The following is a 16710-nucleotide window of genomic DNA, read 5'->3' as shown; positions in this document are numbered from 1 at the left end:
CCCTGGCTGCTCCCCTAACCTGGAAACGGAGCCACACACATTATGGGGAAATAAATAATGAATACCATGTCGCTATAACTTGCATCCCAACTACTTCCTGGGCTTTCAGGAGGAATATTTGCCGATGTCTGGCAGAACAGCTGTGGACCAATCGGAGGGTTTCGGGTCCTCCTCTGCTGCAGCTGTCATCAACAACATCGGATGCTCTCCACTCCAGTGACCTGGATGTGATATCACCATCAGACCGAATCTTCTGTATTGTTGACAGCTCAACAATATGACATAAACCGAAGATGACTGTCAACGAGGAGACTGTCTGGGGTAGAAACGAGGCATATGTCCGTTTTTAAAAAAATAAATAAAAGCCAACTATGTCCTGCACAATAGACAGCTTTGACCGGGCACATTGTTGGCTCTAGCTGGTTGTAGTGGAGGCGGATCCCAGGTGCGGAGAGCAGATCGATGTTATCGGCTCGGTGGCCGTCGTTAGCTCCTAGCTAGCTGTCAGATATCAACGAGTGACTAACCATGTTTTGAAGTATGGCACTATCTCGAACGTATTAACGTTACCGCATGTGAAGTCGTTTTTGACATAACCAGACGAATAGCTGCTAACCATCGCTGCGGTGTTATCAGGGAGGCTAACTCCTCAGTTCAGCCCAAAAGGACGGGCTTCTCCTAACATCCAGTTCTTCTGTTTCGGGAAGTGGTTCCTTCGACATCTTTGTGAGGATCCAGCGGACACAGCGATGGCCCTAGAGGCGTTCCCTCTCCATCTCCTGGTCTGGAACAACCAGTATCTGGAACTGGACCGAGAGCTTCAGAAAAATGAGGTCCATTTCAATGGCATTTGCATTACATTGTTGCAGTGTTTCTTACTCCTGGATGAACCACCTGGTCAAAGTGCCCCTGAGGTGTCTGACTGCATTAAGTGAAGGACTCTTAGTTGGATCTTTGTTCTGCAGAAGGATGTGGAGCGCTTGGATCCTCGAGGGCGCACCCCGCTGGAGCTGGCGGTGTGTCTGGGCCACCTCGAGTCAGCCCGGGTCCTGCTGAGGTACACAGCCGACCCCACACACTGCAACGCACAAAGCTGGACCAGTGAGTACCTGCCGGTTCCTGCCTTCTATCTCCTATCATGGCCTGGTCCATTGTATTACAAACCCTGCTAATTTTCTACTGAAACTTGTTTCAGTTCTGCAGGAGGCTGTGAGCACCGGCGACCCAGAGCTGGTTCAGCTGGTTCTTCAGTACAGAGACTTCAAACGGGCCACAGAGAGACTGGCCGGCATCCCGGAGCTGCTCAGCAAACTGAGACAGGTACGACTCAGAGGAGAGGTCAGCATTAACCATGAGGGAGATGGAGAACTGCAGGTTTGTATATGTGTATTTGTATGTGTACGTGTGGTTTGTCATATTTTCAGTCCAGTAATCAAAATGAACTGCATAGCATGTGCCTAAATTATGTTTATATCTCTTTTCCTTTGCAATCGTGTACAGGCCCGGGACTTCTATGTGGAGATGAAGTGGGAGTTCACCAGTTGGGGTGAGGCCATTCTTCCTCCTCTAGTTGTAGTATATCATAGGGTAATATAGTATCAGTGGGTATATCAGAGGGTTTCTTCCAAATGATAATCCCTTTTTTGTGTATCCTTCTGTCAATACAAATTAATTGGCAATTTCAATCCTTTGTTGTTTCAACTGCACTTCTGGCCCCTCCACAATCCCATATCTATTGCACTCTCTTAATCCATACCTTCTTCTTCATGACTCCTGATAACCTCATCTTGCTGTCTCCTCTCTGTCTCCCTCCTCTCTCCACCCTGTCTCCCTCCCCTCCCCACCTGTGTCCCTCTCCAAATGTCTTCCTCTCCACCTGTCTCCTTCTCTCCACCTGTCTCCCTCTCAGTGCCTCTGGTGTCCAAGGTGTGTCCCAGCGACGTGTACCGCGTGTGGAAGAGCGGCTCGTGTTTGCGCGTTGACACCACCCTGCTGGGCTTCGAGCACATGACATGGCTCAAAGGCCGCCGAAGCTACATCTTCAAGGGCGGAGGTACGGCTCTGGGCCAGGAGAACCTCTGGGAATCAGAGCATCTGGGTACATACCTCTCAGAAGGAGACGGTTCGGTCTGCTGTCTGCGGAGCTCGTCGTGGCTTCATTTGAACAGCTCTCGGTTATTCAACTGGTGTTCTTAATTTAACGAGTGAAGTGTATTTAATGAGAGCCCTCAGTGGTCTGCCTCTCTACTCCCATCTAGTGGAAAATCGGAATGGAAGCAACACTCCAATGTTCCTCGTCAATGTTCAAACTGAGGGGTGTCCAATAAGACAAGATTCCAAAGTCTGTATAATTTTGTAATATTACGGCGTGTGTTGAGGCATACAACATATTTCCAATGCACTATTCCTCCTATACTTTAGTAATTTAGGGAAATATATTCCCAATGCATTTATCCAACAATACCAAGGCCATCTTATCCTCCAGATGTGCCTGATAAGGCTCTCAGACAGTCCGTACTCTAATGCCTCTGCCCGGTGTGTCCGCAGACGACGGGGCGGTGGTGATGGAGGTGGACCACGAGAAGCAGGTGGTGTACACGGAGCCGCTGGTGCTGTCCCCGCGAGACGCGCCCTCCCTGCTAGCCGCCATGCAGCCGTCGCAGGAGAACACGGCGCAGAGGCTGACCGCCCCTATCGTCTCCACGCACCTCAACACCCGCAACGTGGCTTTCGAGAGGTCAGGCCCCCCACGGGGAACGGCCGGAATACACTGTTCAGTTAGTTTAATAGCTCTTCTCTTACAGTGCTTATATAGGTAGATGGATAGACAGACAGACATACAGACATATATCTGGCTGTTACACACGACGATTCAACTATTAAACATGACTAAAAGGGTCTAACATTGGAGATCACCACTCATATATAAACAGGTATGTATATTTATTACACGGCTCTTCTCAATGTTGTGGAATGCTCCGTTCACTTGCATGGGCCTTCACAACTTCCGGCAGTTAATTATTTTTGGATAATTCACAGTTGCTAAGCATATAATGACCACTGTCAAGAAAAGTGGATTTTTTGCCTCTGGTTCACGACGTCAACGTCTTTGGCGAACCATTTCTCTGCTGATCAACACTACGAATTATAATTGTAAAAAGGCAAGGCAAGGCAAGGCAACTTTATTTATATAGCACTTTTCATACACAAGGCAGACTCAAAGTGCTTCACATATAAACATTGTCATACAATAAAATAAAATAATAGATAAGTAAAAGAAAACATATGCAAGAAATGAGTAAAATAGAAAGTGCAATGTATTTAAGAGAAAATTAAATTGAAAGTTAAAAAGGCTTTTTAGTAAGTAAAATTGAAAGTGCAATGTATTTAAGATCAGATCAACAGTCTCTCTGGAACCCAAGTCGGGACTACAACCCGACCTAAAGGAACTTGGTCCTTTCTCTGGAACTCCAATCCAGATTCTAGGACTCTAACCCAGACAGAACTTGAACACAAACTCAGGACTCTAACCCTTATACAAACTCAGGACTCTAACCTTTATACAAACAAACTCAGGACTCTAACCCTTATACTCAGGACTCTAACCCTTAACAATATTCTAGGACTCTAACCCAGCTTCTAGGACTCTAGCCCAGACCAAAGGCCTTATTCTTATTCTAGGACTCTAACCCAGCTTCTAGGACTCTAGCCCAGACCAAAGGCCTTATTCAACAAATTCTAGGACTCTAACCCAGCTTCTAGGACTCTAGCCCAGACCAAAAGGACAAACAAACTCAGGACACTAACCCTTATACAACCTTTCTCTCTGGTATCAGATCATGTATTTTTCTGGTAAAAATAGAAAATAAAGGGAAAGTTAAAAAGGCATTTTAGTAAAATAAAGGTAAAGTATTTAAGATTTAGCAGAAAGCTAAAGCAAACATAAAAGTCTTCAATCTTGTTTTAAAGGTGCTCAGAGTTGGGGCAAGTCTTAAATCCTCAGGGAGTTTATTCCAGCTATTTGTTGCATAGTAACTAAATCCTGCTTTCCCATGTTTCGTGTTTACTCTGGGGATAAAAAGACACACCTTGTGAAGTAATTTTTTAGTTTTAGCAAGTAGTCGTGTAATAAGCGGGATAATGTAAAGAATGTCATTATTGAAAATAAGCCCCTTCAGGGCGAACCTTCGCGTTGGTGTCCTGTTCGCCCTGTCGGGGCTTATTTTACTGATAATGACCGGCGTTCTATGCATTATCCCTTACATATTATATAACCTATCATGTATATGCTGGGTTCGCTGCTCATTGATTGGAGGACATATTGAGTACAGAATTTGATATTAGTTATCATGAGGCTGGGTCCTGACCTTTTTCTGTCCTCCAGGAACAAGTCGGGGATCTGGGGCTGGCGCTCAGAGAAGAGCGAGGTGGTCAGCGGCTACGAGGCCAAGGTGAGCAGCCCTCTGGTCCCTGGGACACACTGAGGCCCATAGCTCCATGCTGAGGGCCCCAGCTCTGAGCTGAGGGCCCCAGCTCTGAGCTGAGGGCCCCAGCTCCGCGCTGAGGCCCCCAGCTCCGCGCTGAGGCCCCCAGCTCCGCGCTGAGGCCCCCAGCTCCGCGCTGAGGCCCCCAGCTCCGCGCTGAGGCCCACAGCTCCACGCTGAGGCCCCCAGCTCCACATAGAGACCCGCAGCTCTGAGGACGGCTCCAACCCCCCCGTCCCCGTCCCTGTTACCATGGTCCCCGGTCACGCCCCTGCCCTCTGCCTGCAGGTGTACAGTGCCACCAACGTGGAGCTGGTGACACGCTCGCGGACGGAGCACCTGTCTGACCAGGACAAGTCCAAGAGTAAAGGTACACACACACACACACACCAGTGGAGGCTTCTCCAGTGAGGAGAAGGAGGAAGATCCTCCTTAACATTTTTGAGAATAAAAAATGTAGATTGTTCAGACTACATTAATGAATTAATGCCCTTAAGGACTACTTTAATGCCTTTGTATATGTTATGTTTGTTTCCCTGGGTAAAGGAACATTAGCACCCTCTGTCGCCTATTGACAATTACTTCAGGGAGGACGTTCCTCCCTCAGTCTCCATTGACTCCCATTCATTTCCCAGAAAGTGTTGGCGGCCGGTGAATAACATGGGGTTCAATGGGAGAGAGGAGGAAAGTCCTCCTCTGAGTGGGTGTGACTAGCTAAGGGATCTGGATCTCGCCTACGTCTATTCACGAATAGGCTGAAGCCCTGGTTGCGCTATGAACGAATAAGCAGGAGTCCTGGCTGTGGAGCAGCCCGGAGGGAGGGGTTATCCCCTCAGGTCTATGGTACGAGAACCAACAAACCCTCTCAGTCGAATGCCTCGTTTCCACCGAGCGGTTCGCTCCTGTTGGTTGCGGTACAGTGCGGCTCTGTTCGCTTATATTGACGTTTCCGTAGCCCTCGGCCGGTCGGCGGAGCCCGCGGACGGGGAGGGCTGCCCTCCGCCGGAGGGAGGGGTTGCGTAGCCAGCGAGGAGGGTTGATCTATAAATGAAGTCCCTCAATCTTAATTGGCTTAACACCATGACCAACATTCTGAAACATCCATTAACATCCTCATTTGCCTCAAACAATGTAGGCTTACAGCCCATGTGAACAGTTGTGAAATAATGTTCTTTTTCTTTCAATTGTTTGTTACTCTGACTGTTCTGTTTGATATTGTGGAAAGGATGTTAGTGAATGATTCAGAGCATGATGCATTTTAAATGCCGTCACTTTTGGTATTGTGTCTTTATTTTTTCTTAAAACAATTGTAGCTGAAAGTAAACATAGCCAAATTACAACCAATAGCTTGAGTCATTGAGAGCAAAAATGGGCCCAATGATAGTCCTTGACTATTTAATTTAGTTTTACAAATCAAGAGTAGGCCTGATTTGACTAATTGGCTTCGCATCCTTTCCTTCTGCCATTGTAGTCCAATACATGCCACCCACCAGCTTTCAAAGGACAATGCTTCCACTGGTGGATTTGTGTTAATTCACATAATTATCCCATCCTGCTATTTTATAGTTCAGCAAAACACCCTGAAACATCTTGTGTCACATAGTTATGCCACAATAGGCTACTATTGGTGCAAGCAAGCCAATGGCAGCCAAGCACGCAGTCCTAACTCCCTCACTTTAAAAACTGACACACACACACACACACACACACACACACACACACACACACACACACACACACACACACACAGTTGTTTGTAGTGTTGTTCTTTGCTCCCAGGGTCCAAGACCCCCCTGCAGTCCTTCCTGGGGATCGCTGAACAGCACACAGCGCACAACGGGGTAAGGACCCACACCACCGCTACACAACGCTACACTACCGCTAAGCAACACTGAGCCTGTACATACACTGTGTCCCCATCACCGCTACACAACACTGAGCCTGGACACACACTGTGTCCCTACCACCGCTACGCACCACTGAGCCTGGACACACACTGTGTTCCCACCACCCCTACACAACACTGAGCCTGTACACACACTGTGTTTGTGCGAGGCACGTGAATAAATTGTGGTGTGTGTGTGTGTGTGTGTGTGTGTGTGTGTATGTCTGTGTGTCTCCTTCAGGGTAACGTGTCGCAGTGTGCCAGCCCCCACAACCCTACGGCCATCTCGGCGGAGGAGTACTTCGACTCAGAGTTCGCCCTGAACGGCCGCGACATCGGGCGCCCCGTGGAGCTCACCAGCAAAGTCCAGAGGTACGCTGTCTGTCGGCATGGCAACGCAGTCCAGTGGTACCCCTGTCTGTTGGCATGGCAACGCAGAAGGACCCGGACTGCCCCCCCCCCTCCCAGGTTCAAGGCAATAACCCCCCCCAAGGTTCAAGGCAATAACCCCCCCAGGTTCAAGGCAACAACCCCCCCAGGGTTCAAGGCAATACCCCCCCCCCCCCCAGGTTCAAGGCAATAACCCGGTCTCCCCCTCCCAGGTTCAAGGCAATAACCCGGTCTCCCCCAGGTTCAAGGCAATGCCCCCCCCCCAGGTTCAAGGCAATAACCCGGTCTCCCCCTCCCAGGTTCAAGGCAATAACCCCCCCAAGGTTCAAGGCCACCCTGTGTGATAAACCCGGTCTCCCCATCCCCCCCAGGTTCAAGGCCACCCTGTGGCTGAGCGAGGCCCACCCCCTGTCGCTGGCCGAGCAGGTGACGCCCATCATCGACCTCATGGCCATCTCCAATGCCCACTTCGCCAAGCTGAGGGACTTCATCACCCTGAGGCTACCCCCCGGCTTCCCCGTCAAGATTGGTGTGTGTGTGTGTGTGTTTGGGTTTGGGTTTGGTGGTTGGGGGTCTCTCCACTGAGGCCCTATGTGTGTGTTTGTAGTTGAGGTGGTTCAGAGGAGACCCCCGTGTTGTGGTAGTGGGGGGTTGTGTCTGTGGTGGTAGTAGTGGTTGAGGTGGTTCTTCGGTGTGCTCCTCAGAGATCCCGCTGTTCCATGTGCTCAACGCCCGGGTGACCTTCAGTAACCTCTGCGGCTGCGACGAGCCGGTCCACAACATCACGGTGACCCCCCCCGAGGAGGGGGCAGCCGAGGCCGGTGAGCGCTCACTCGCTCGCTCACTCACTCACTCAATCACTCAATCTTGATGGGTCTGGTGTTTGACCTCCCATATCCTCTTTACACCTATTTATACACAATTACACATACTATTAAAATAGATAAAGTCATCATCATGATGGTGATGGTTCATGTCTCCTGCTGTCCTCCGTTGGGCCCAGGGGAGCCCGACGGGGGGGTCAGCTGTGAGGTGGACCCGTCGGTGTTCGAGCCCCCAGCCGACTACGCCACACTGGGCCCCGGCCGCAGCGAGCCCATGCGCGACGACGACGACAACCTGCTGCAGTTCGCCATTCAGCAGAGCCTCCTGGACGCCGGCACGGAGAGCGACCAGGTACCCCCCTGATTACCCCCCATAACACCAGGTCAGACCCCCCTGATGAGACCATCCAGCAGAGCCTCCTGGACGCCGGTACGGAGAGCGACCAGATCCCCCCCTATGACCCCCTAAAGATCTCCCCATGACCCCCCCATGACCCCTAATGACACCAGACCCCTTGAACCCCCTAATGAAACCAGGTCTGACCCCCCTAATGACACCAGGTCTGAACCCCCTAATGAAGCCAGGTCTGAACCCCCTAATGAAACCAGGTCCGACCCCCTAATGAAACTAGGACTGAACCCCCTAATGAAACCAGGTCTGAACCCCCTAATGAAACAAGGTCTGACCCCCTAATGAAACCAGGTCTGAACCCCCTAATGAAACAAGGTCTGACCCCCTAATGAAACCAGATCTGACCCCCCCTAATGAAACCAGGTCTGAGCTCGGGGTCTCGGGGTCTCAGCTATGATGAACATAGTTAAAGCCCCGCTGTCCATCTTGGTGAATTAGTATTGCATTGAATTTCTGCCACTGCAGTGTGTGTTGATGTGTTTTGCCCTGACCAGTGATTCAAAGGTTCATGTGAGCATCAGCTTTCCCCTCCTAAACTGTCCTGCCTACTAAAGTGTGTGTGTGTGTGTGTGTGTGTGTGTGTGTGTGTGTGTGTGTGTGTGTGTGTGTGTGTGTGTGTGTGTGTGTGTGTGTGTGTGTGTGTGTGTGTGTGTGTGTGTGTGTGTGTGTCCTCTCCAGGTGACCATCTGGGAGGCCTTGACCAACACCCGCCCGGTGCCCCCATCTCCCCTTTATGAGGATGACTGTCAGCTGGAGAGGTACTGTACTATTTCTGAAAGGAGAGAAAAGTAGCTCTAAAGGCCAGTTCAGACCAAAGATTTGCGACGCAACTGCTTGCAACTTACAACTCCTTGCGACTCCTTGTGAGGAGACGGGCTGAGACGTTCTAAAAACTGGGCAGTTCATACTGCTGCACCGGGGGGCGACGTCAACTGGTTTCCCTAGCAACTGTGAACGCTCTGGCACAGCCGAGAGCCGCAACAGCGTCACGCTAAAAAGTAGCCTAACTGCGATTTGTTTTGTATTACTGTAGGCGTTTTTACACTGCCAAGTATGCCGATAAATAATACTGAAATGGCTATTTCTTTTTGCTACTACATTTGAACGAAATATTTATGATCCCCCAATGTTGACCTGAAGTTGATTGGTAGACTGTCGGAATGGCAGTAGGCCTACTAAAAGGTGTCGGAATGGGGGCATGTTGGAATGGCTGCATGTAACCATAACAAGGGTTATAGCTAACGTGTACTGTGGACAGTACGGGACCGGGACGGAGTAAAGGGCTTTTTATGGTTCCACGTTCCCGCAACGCAAGAGGTTTACGGACCGCTTACGTCCTTACGGACCCTCCTTGCGTCAAAAGCATTGGCCGGATGTGTGCCTCCCAAACATCGTAACCTTCCGTCGAAGTGACGCAGCAGCAAGGGCTGTGATTTGCCCGCTAACTAAAACCCGACGTAGAACCATAAACGTTCACAACTGCTTTGGAGCGTCTGCGTGATCATTGCGTTGCGGGAACATGGGACCATAAAAAAGTCTTAAGGCCGTGACATACAAGTTGTTCTGTGCTGTGTCCTGATTGGCTGAAGAGAAATAGCTACGTTGTTGCGTTCTAAAACTGGACCTGGCGATTTGACATGTTCAATCTCTGCTCTGGCGACTCCTTGCGACTCCTTGCAACGGCATCAGCCGCGCTGCAACGACCAGTTCACATTGCTGAAACTTTTCCCCTGCGACGTTTCAAAACAGTCTCGTTGCAAGTCGTTGCGAGGCAAATCTTTGGTCTGAACTGGGCTTAATGCAGTAAACGGTGGTTTACCTAATGGTGGTATACGCAGTGTTTGTATTCTTTGGCGTAACTTTCTAACTTTGGCGTTCACAGAGGTTAGCTCCTACTCCTTTACTTGCGCAAGTGTTTTGGAGTTTGCGCAACCAAACCCGTGCAAGGAAAGTTCACATTTATGTAGCTGAGATAACTATGGCCTTGTTAGACAGGCAGGATCAACCACTGTTCATGGACTTCTAATGAGGCCGTTCATGAGCCATGAAGCCTCCGCTTAATTCACCGCAGTCAATTCTCTATTGGATAAAGATAATTTGTCACTTGGAAAGTGCTGTTGCCTATTTGGGTATTTTGTACTAATAATAATAATAATAATAATAATAATAATGGATTGAATTTATATAGGGCTTTTCTAGACACTCAAAGACACTCGACAGTGAAGGGGGGACCTCACTAACCACCACCAGTGTGTAGCACCCACTTGGGTGATGCACGGCAGCCAATCTGCGCCAGAACGCTCACCACACACCATCTTGAGGTGGAGAGTGAGGGAATTAATGAGTCAGTCAATTATATAGGAGGATGATTAGTGGGCCAGATTGAATGAGCCTGGTGGTAATGGAGCTGTTTCTCTTTATTTCTGTAACCAGTCCAATATGAAGCTAATTTGTGTGAATGCTGAAAGAAACATCATTCAAACATTAAAACGTTCAGCTCCGTTAGTACTATTATACTATTCTTTTCTGTATTCATATTATTCATAATTCCAAGGATATTCAAGGTTTTTCACCCAAAATTCCCCCATTCATTCCCATTGGAAAATTCAAAAAACGCTGATTCATGCTTCATCCTCTTCAACACATCATAACTTGGTCAAATTTCACCCTTTTACCATCGTTCAAACAATTAAACAGATCTATGTGGTGATTAACATAATTTACAGACGGAGGCGCGGTTGGCTATCAGTGACGTCTCAGACGAAACTGTGCGCTATCACTACGTCGTGTCGGCGCTGATGAGATCCACTGCGAACCGGGCGGCGAGTTTCATAGTAAATCCCCCGAACCAGGGCAAATACAGAGACCTCAAAGCCTTCCTGTTGAAGACTTTTGAGCTGTCACAGTCAGAGCGGGCCAAACGGTTGTTGACTATTCGAGGCCTCGGGGACAGCAAACCCTCCGAGCATATGGAGATGATGCTCAACCTGCTGGGTACGGAGGAGCCTAACTTCCTCTTCATGAAGCTGTTCCTCCAACACATGCCACCACAGGTCCGGACGGCGCGGATTTCCTTTGTGCGCACTATCTGCTGGTGGGCGTCATAAACAACCGCCTGGTGGACGCACAGACGTTTTCCTCGTGCCCGTGGTGAGGCAGCATACGGCGGGCTCTCCAGCTCCCTCAGAGGGGGACGAATATCAACGCATTTTCAGGTTGTTCCCCGGTTTAACCCGACCTACCTTTTCCGCGGTCATGGCAAAACATGGAGTAGAGCATCATATAAACACTAAGGGCCCACCCGTCTAAGCTAGAGCCCGACGACTAGGGTCGCTAGGTCGGAGTTCGCCAACATGGAGCGCCTGGGCATCTTCTGCCGCTTAGACAGCCCCTGGGCCTCACCCCTCCACATTGTTCCCAAGCCAGACGGCGGGTGGCGACCTTGTGGAGATTACCGCTGCCTGAACGACGGTACCACACCCGACCTACTCAATCCCGCACATCCAGGCATAATGCCCCGATCGCCATCACCACTGACGCGTCTGACTACGCCGTCGGCGCGGTGCACGAACAATGGGTCGATGGTGCCTGGCAGCCGCTCGCCTTTTTCTGTCGCCAGTTGACCCCCAGGGAGCGCAAATACAGTGCGTTCGACAGGGAACTCCTTGGACTCCGGCTGGCGATCCGCCACTTCCTTTCCTCCTGGAAGGCCGAGAGTTTGCGGCTTTCGTGGACCACAAGCCACTAACATTCTGCATGTCCAAGGTGGCGGATCCGTGGTCCGCCCGGCAGCAGCGCCAGCTTTCGTATATCTCCGAGTACACCACAGACATCTGACCCATGCTGGCAAGTCCAACGTGGTTTAAGACTGCCTCTCCAGGACAGTCATTGGAGCCGTCCAACTGGGCCTGGATAACGTCCGTATGAGCGCAGACCAGGCCTTCGACCTCGCAGTCCAGACCCTAAGGAATTTGGATACGGGTTTGCGCCTGGAGGAGGTTGCGGTTTGGCATCTCAGATGTGAAGCGCAACGTCTCGACAGGCCAATCTCGACCGCTGGTCCCGTTTTTGAGGCGTTACATGGCCTTTCCCACCACGGCAGGAAGCCGTTGGTAAAATTGGTTTCCCAGAGGTTTGTGTGGCAGGGGCTTAGAAGGGACGTCAGTGCTTGGGTCAGCTCATGTGTTGACTGTCAACGGTCCAAGATGCACCGCCATATTAAGGACCCCTTAATATGGAGTTTACTGTTCTCGAGAGGAGGTTCGACCATGTCAACGTCGACCTTGTTGGACCGCTTCCCTCCTCTCACGGGTTTACCTACCTCTTCACCATGGTCGACAGGACGACCCGCTGGACTGAAGCGGTTCCCCTCTCCTCGACGCCGGCTTCCGACGTCGAGGAGCTTTGGGACTCCTTCAGACCTCTGCTCAGACGGGGCCCAAAGTTCACCTCGGAACTTTGGAACGCGGTAGCTGAAGGGTTGGGGGTCAAGCTGCACCGCACTACCGCCTATCACCCCCAGGCTAACGGCTTGTGCGAACGTTTCCACCGTTCCATGAAGGCGGCCCTACGAGCCAGCTTGAAAGACGGCAACTGGGTGGATAGGCTGCCATGGGTAATGCTCGGCCTCAGGTGCGCCCCTGAGGAGGATCTACAGTCCTCATCGGCGGAGCTGGTCTACAGGCAGGCCCTACGAGTGCCGGGGGATTTTATTCCTAACGCCTCGGTTCCCTTGTCGGCGGCCGGTCAACGTACCTCCCTCCTGGAGACCGCCAAGGTTTTCGCGCCCGTTCCCACGTTGCAACACGGCACGCCTGCTTTTCGCAGGTGTGCATGGTGGGCTATGTTTTCATTCGCAACGACGCACACCGTGATCCCCTACGCCCTCCTTACAATGGCCAGTTCAGGATTTTACGCCACGGCAACAAGTGCCTGGTGGTAGACGTGCCTAGACGTCGGGGTAGACCTGAGACCGTTTCCTGGGATAGGATTAAGCCGGCTAACGTGGACGTTTCCAGGCCGATGGAGGTAGCGCAACCCCGCGTCGGGGCTGTCCGCCTGCGCCGCACCCCCCGCTTACCGTTGAGACTCCCTCGACCTCGTTGACCCCCGGGACCTCCGAGTTGGTGGACGACACCGACGTGCCTGCTGCTTCCTCCGCCTCGACCCCTGTCATCCGTCGCCCCTTCCCTTCACAAGGACTTTGACTATGGGTGAATTCTGGGGGGGCTTGTGTGGTGATTAACACAATTCACCCACGGAACTATGGGTGGGGGGGATGTGTTTAGCCCGGACGCTTTAGTCAGACCGAACGACCATCTCAGTTGAGTCCTCGTTGACTTTCGAACGTGCTGGTTTAAGTGGTGTTTAATAAAAACTCAGTTCTGGATACTCCGCCTCCGACTCCCGTCTCTCGGCACTACATCTACACATTTGTATCTTCAATAATGTTTCAAAAGAATTTAGATATAATTTATACTTTGTTCATAATCACAGTTTTAGTTTCATTACGGATTCGTTTTCAGTTGGTCTCACGCTAAACGTTTGCCTCAGCTGTTGCTCGTTGAGCTATCAGTAGCCAACACCACTCTGGAGTCTGGTTAAAGTCACCGTGGGGGAGGGTAGTATAGTCGTTAGCGTTAGCGTTGACGTTAGTGTAGCGCTGACATTAGCGTTATTGCTGACGTTAGCGTCAGCGATGACGTTAGCGGTGAGACTTCAAAACCCTTCATCCTACAGACTTCATTGTACTATCAAAATGTTCAGCAGATTTCTTAGATTCAGTGTATTGATTCAACAATCAGCTTCAGCAGTGTAGCGGAGCATTTCAGCAGCAGCAGACGTTAGAAGTATGACTTCAAAACCCTTCAACTCATTCATACTTCATTCTACAGACTTCATTCTACCTTCAAAATGTTAAGCAGATTTCCTAGATTCAATGTAATGATTCTTTAACGTTCAGCTTCTGCAGTGTAGCGGAGCATTTCAGCGTCAGCATTCACACCGCAATACCTTCAGGGATGGCAATTCTAGTTAGCCTATAAATATAATGCCACTGCTCTGCCACTTTCCTGCTGGCCAGGGGACATGCCATTTATCATAAATATAATGGTCACATAAGGGCATTAAATCATAACAGGTTGGGCCTTTTGAACTGTATGTGTGTACAGTGTATATATGTGTAGGATACATATGTTGGTTCAAATTCCTGAATTTCAAAACTACACAATTAATTTAATTATTGCTGGATAAGATGCACATAATGAAACAAATCAAAAATGTCCTTTTTTGATTTACTGGAAGGGACTACATATGCATACATTCATACTTAATTTGTTACGTAATTTCATTTTTTTATTTTGTAAATCAATTGTGTTGATTTCCCGATTTCCCCCCGGGTTTTTTCTCTCTCTCTCTCTCTCTCTCTCTCTCTCAGGGCGATCCAGAAGTCCCTCTCCATCGCACTGCCGGGGGCGGAGCCGGGTGGGGCGGCCGACGACCGCAGCCTGTCCTCCTCCTTGGCCTCGCCCGCCGACCTGGCCGCTGTGGCCCCGCCCTCCTACAGCACGTTGGCCCCGCCCTGTCAGGCCACGCCCCAGCCGCCCCCCGCCGGGCTACCCCTCCACAGCTTCGAGGAGCAGCTGAGGATCGCCATGGAGCTGTCATGCTGCGAGCAGGTGGAGATCGACAGGTGAATCCTCCTCCGTCACGTACACCGAGAGCAGCTTGTCTCCTAACGGCCCGTCTCTCTCTCCCTAACGGCCCGTCTCTCTCCCCCTAACGGCCCGTCTCTCTCCCCCTAACGGCCCGTCTCTCTCCTACGATTTGTCTCTCTCCTACGATTTGTCTCTCTCCTGACGTCTTGTCTCTCCTAACGGCTCGTCCCTCCTAACGGCTCGTCTCTCCTAACGGCTCATCTCTCTACTAACGGCTGGTCAGGGCTGTACAGTGCGACAGTTTTGATCGCATTTGCTATTAAAATATATAACGTGCGAAGATAAATACAAGTCCACTCGCACCGGTGCGAAAGGACCTGTGGCGAAAATAAATACGTCTTTCTGTACGGCTTTCAATGGCACTGCTAAGCGCGAGTGTGTGGGAACATGATGGGAGCGATGCATGCAGGGAAATGTATTTTGAATTATAGGCTCGCCAGTTCCACTCAACTACTAAAAAACTAAATTTCCCGAACATTCACACGTTGAGGAGGGGCTTTATAACGGTCGCGGGAAATTCACTTTTTAAGCAAAACAGAAAAATGAAAAGGTATTTCTCTGTATTCGGAAGTTCTTCTTCATCAAATAAAGATAGAAACTTTGAAAAAAATCCACGTATGGAAGAGATTGACTCGGCGACCACAAGCAGGGAACCGGCACTTTCAGACGAAGCCGACTCCACCCATGACTCCGTCTCGGCCAACGGGAAAACGTACAGGTTTAACCCCCAGTGGTTAAAAACGTTCAATTGGCTGGTCTACAACCAATCCAAGAAGTCTATGTTTTGTAACTATTACGTCGAGGTAGGGGAAAGGACATCAGAGGTTAATAAATAAGTGTTTGTTAAATTTGTACATTAAATTTGTAAATTACTTAATTTTGTTGAATGTGTTCACCACTTCTGGCTGCTGATGCTTTAAAATAGGCTCTCATAGTCACTTTACTATTTAATATGTTCATTGTCACTTTACTGTTGTTGAATTTGTTCATATTGTGTTACTTTTGTATATACACATCCTAATCTGTTCATATAGTTGTATCTGAATATTTATTATTTTTTTGACTATAGTATGCTACCAAAATTATTTTTGTGCTACTGAATTTTTTGCTTGCTAGCACCAGTGCTACCATTTTAAAAAAGTAAGCGTACAGCCCTGCTGGTCTCCTAACAGCTGGTCTCTCTCCTTACGGCTGGTCTCTCTCCCCAGGAGGTTCAAGGAGGAGGACGAGGAGTTGGAGCGGATCCTTCAGCTCTCGCTCACGGAGAAGTGACCCGGCTCAGTTAGTCCCGAAGATTTTGGAGGCCCTGTTTTAGTTTTTTATTCGGATACGTTAATATATTATGATTCATTCCATAATTGATCTTGCATAAAGGCTGCTAGTAGCTAGTGTTTGTGTCCAGAACAAGCCGTGATGACGGGTATGTGAGTGAGCGGAGGAGTATAAAACACTAGTGTTGACGGTGGATAAGGGAAGGAAAGTTTGACTTTAGATTTCTTGTCTTTCTTTTCATATTTTGCACAACAATCCTGCTTTCCTTATTGAGTGGTAAACAATCCCTTAAACATATTATATATGAACTATCAATGGTAATGATACAAACTGAAAACAAAGTTATGATGCAATAACTGATTTAAGAATATAATATAAAAATACATATGTTTGCTGCTTTCTGTGTGAAAGAAATATTAAATAATTATGATGCCAAATTCATCTGTCTTTATATTGGTTTAAACATAAAATTGTTCTTAAACGGGTCATAATTTCTTCATTGATCTAGTAAACATTAAATTGGCAGAAATGTAAATAAATGTGATTTTTTTTTGATGGATTGTTAGGCCCAATCCCATTTCTAGCCCTTACCCCTTCCCCTTACCCCTTCCCCTTGCCCCTCAATACAGAGGGGTAAAACGTTCCCCTAAGAAATGGGACGCCCCTCCATTACGTGGCTTCATCGTCGCTGACTGCTATGTCAACAGAAGCCACGAGTAGGCATGTT

General features: G+C 49.4%; 1 protein-coding gene across 3 annotated transcripts; it reads left to right on the top strand.

Moving 5' to 3' along the window:
• Positions 1 to 117: 117 nt before the first annotated feature.
• ankrd13d (ankyrin repeat domain 13 family, member D) lies at positions 118 to 16420 on the top strand. 3 transcript variants are annotated; one of them, XM_060063406.1, is made up of 17 exons: positions 118 to 445; positions 708 to 833; positions 966 to 1101; positions 1196 to 1320; positions 1501 to 1546; positions 1910 to 2053; positions 2548 to 2737; positions 4385 to 4451; positions 4773 to 4854; positions 6264 to 6325; positions 6611 to 6741; positions 7131 to 7288; positions 7464 to 7580; positions 7763 to 7935; positions 8674 to 8753; positions 14432 to 14686; positions 15920 to 16420. In XM_060063406.1, the coding sequence occupies exons 2-17, from the start codon at positions 750 to 752 to the stop codon at positions 15981 to 15983; spliced, it is 1914 nt and encodes a 637-aa protein (XP_059919389.1). In that variant the 5' UTR covers positions 118 to 445; positions 708 to 749; the 3' UTR covers positions 15984 to 16420. The 3 variants fall into 3 exon arrangements, with proteins under 3 accessions (XP_059919389.1, XP_059919390.1, XP_059919388.1); XM_060063407.1 differs by having other exon boundaries at positions 118 to 538; XM_060063405.1 differs by having other exon boundaries at positions 118 to 833.
• The last annotated feature ends 290 nt before the right edge of the window (positions 16421 to 16710 follow it).

This window comes from Gadus macrocephalus, chromosome 10, assembly GCF_031168955.1.
Source record: "Gadus macrocephalus chromosome 10, ASM3116895v1".
Taxonomy (NCBI): domain Eukaryota; kingdom Metazoa; phylum Chordata; class Actinopteri; order Gadiformes; family Gadidae; genus Gadus; species Gadus macrocephalus.
The sequence above is the reverse complement of the archived record's forward strand: the minus strand, read 5'-3'. Positions and strand labels throughout refer to the sequence as shown.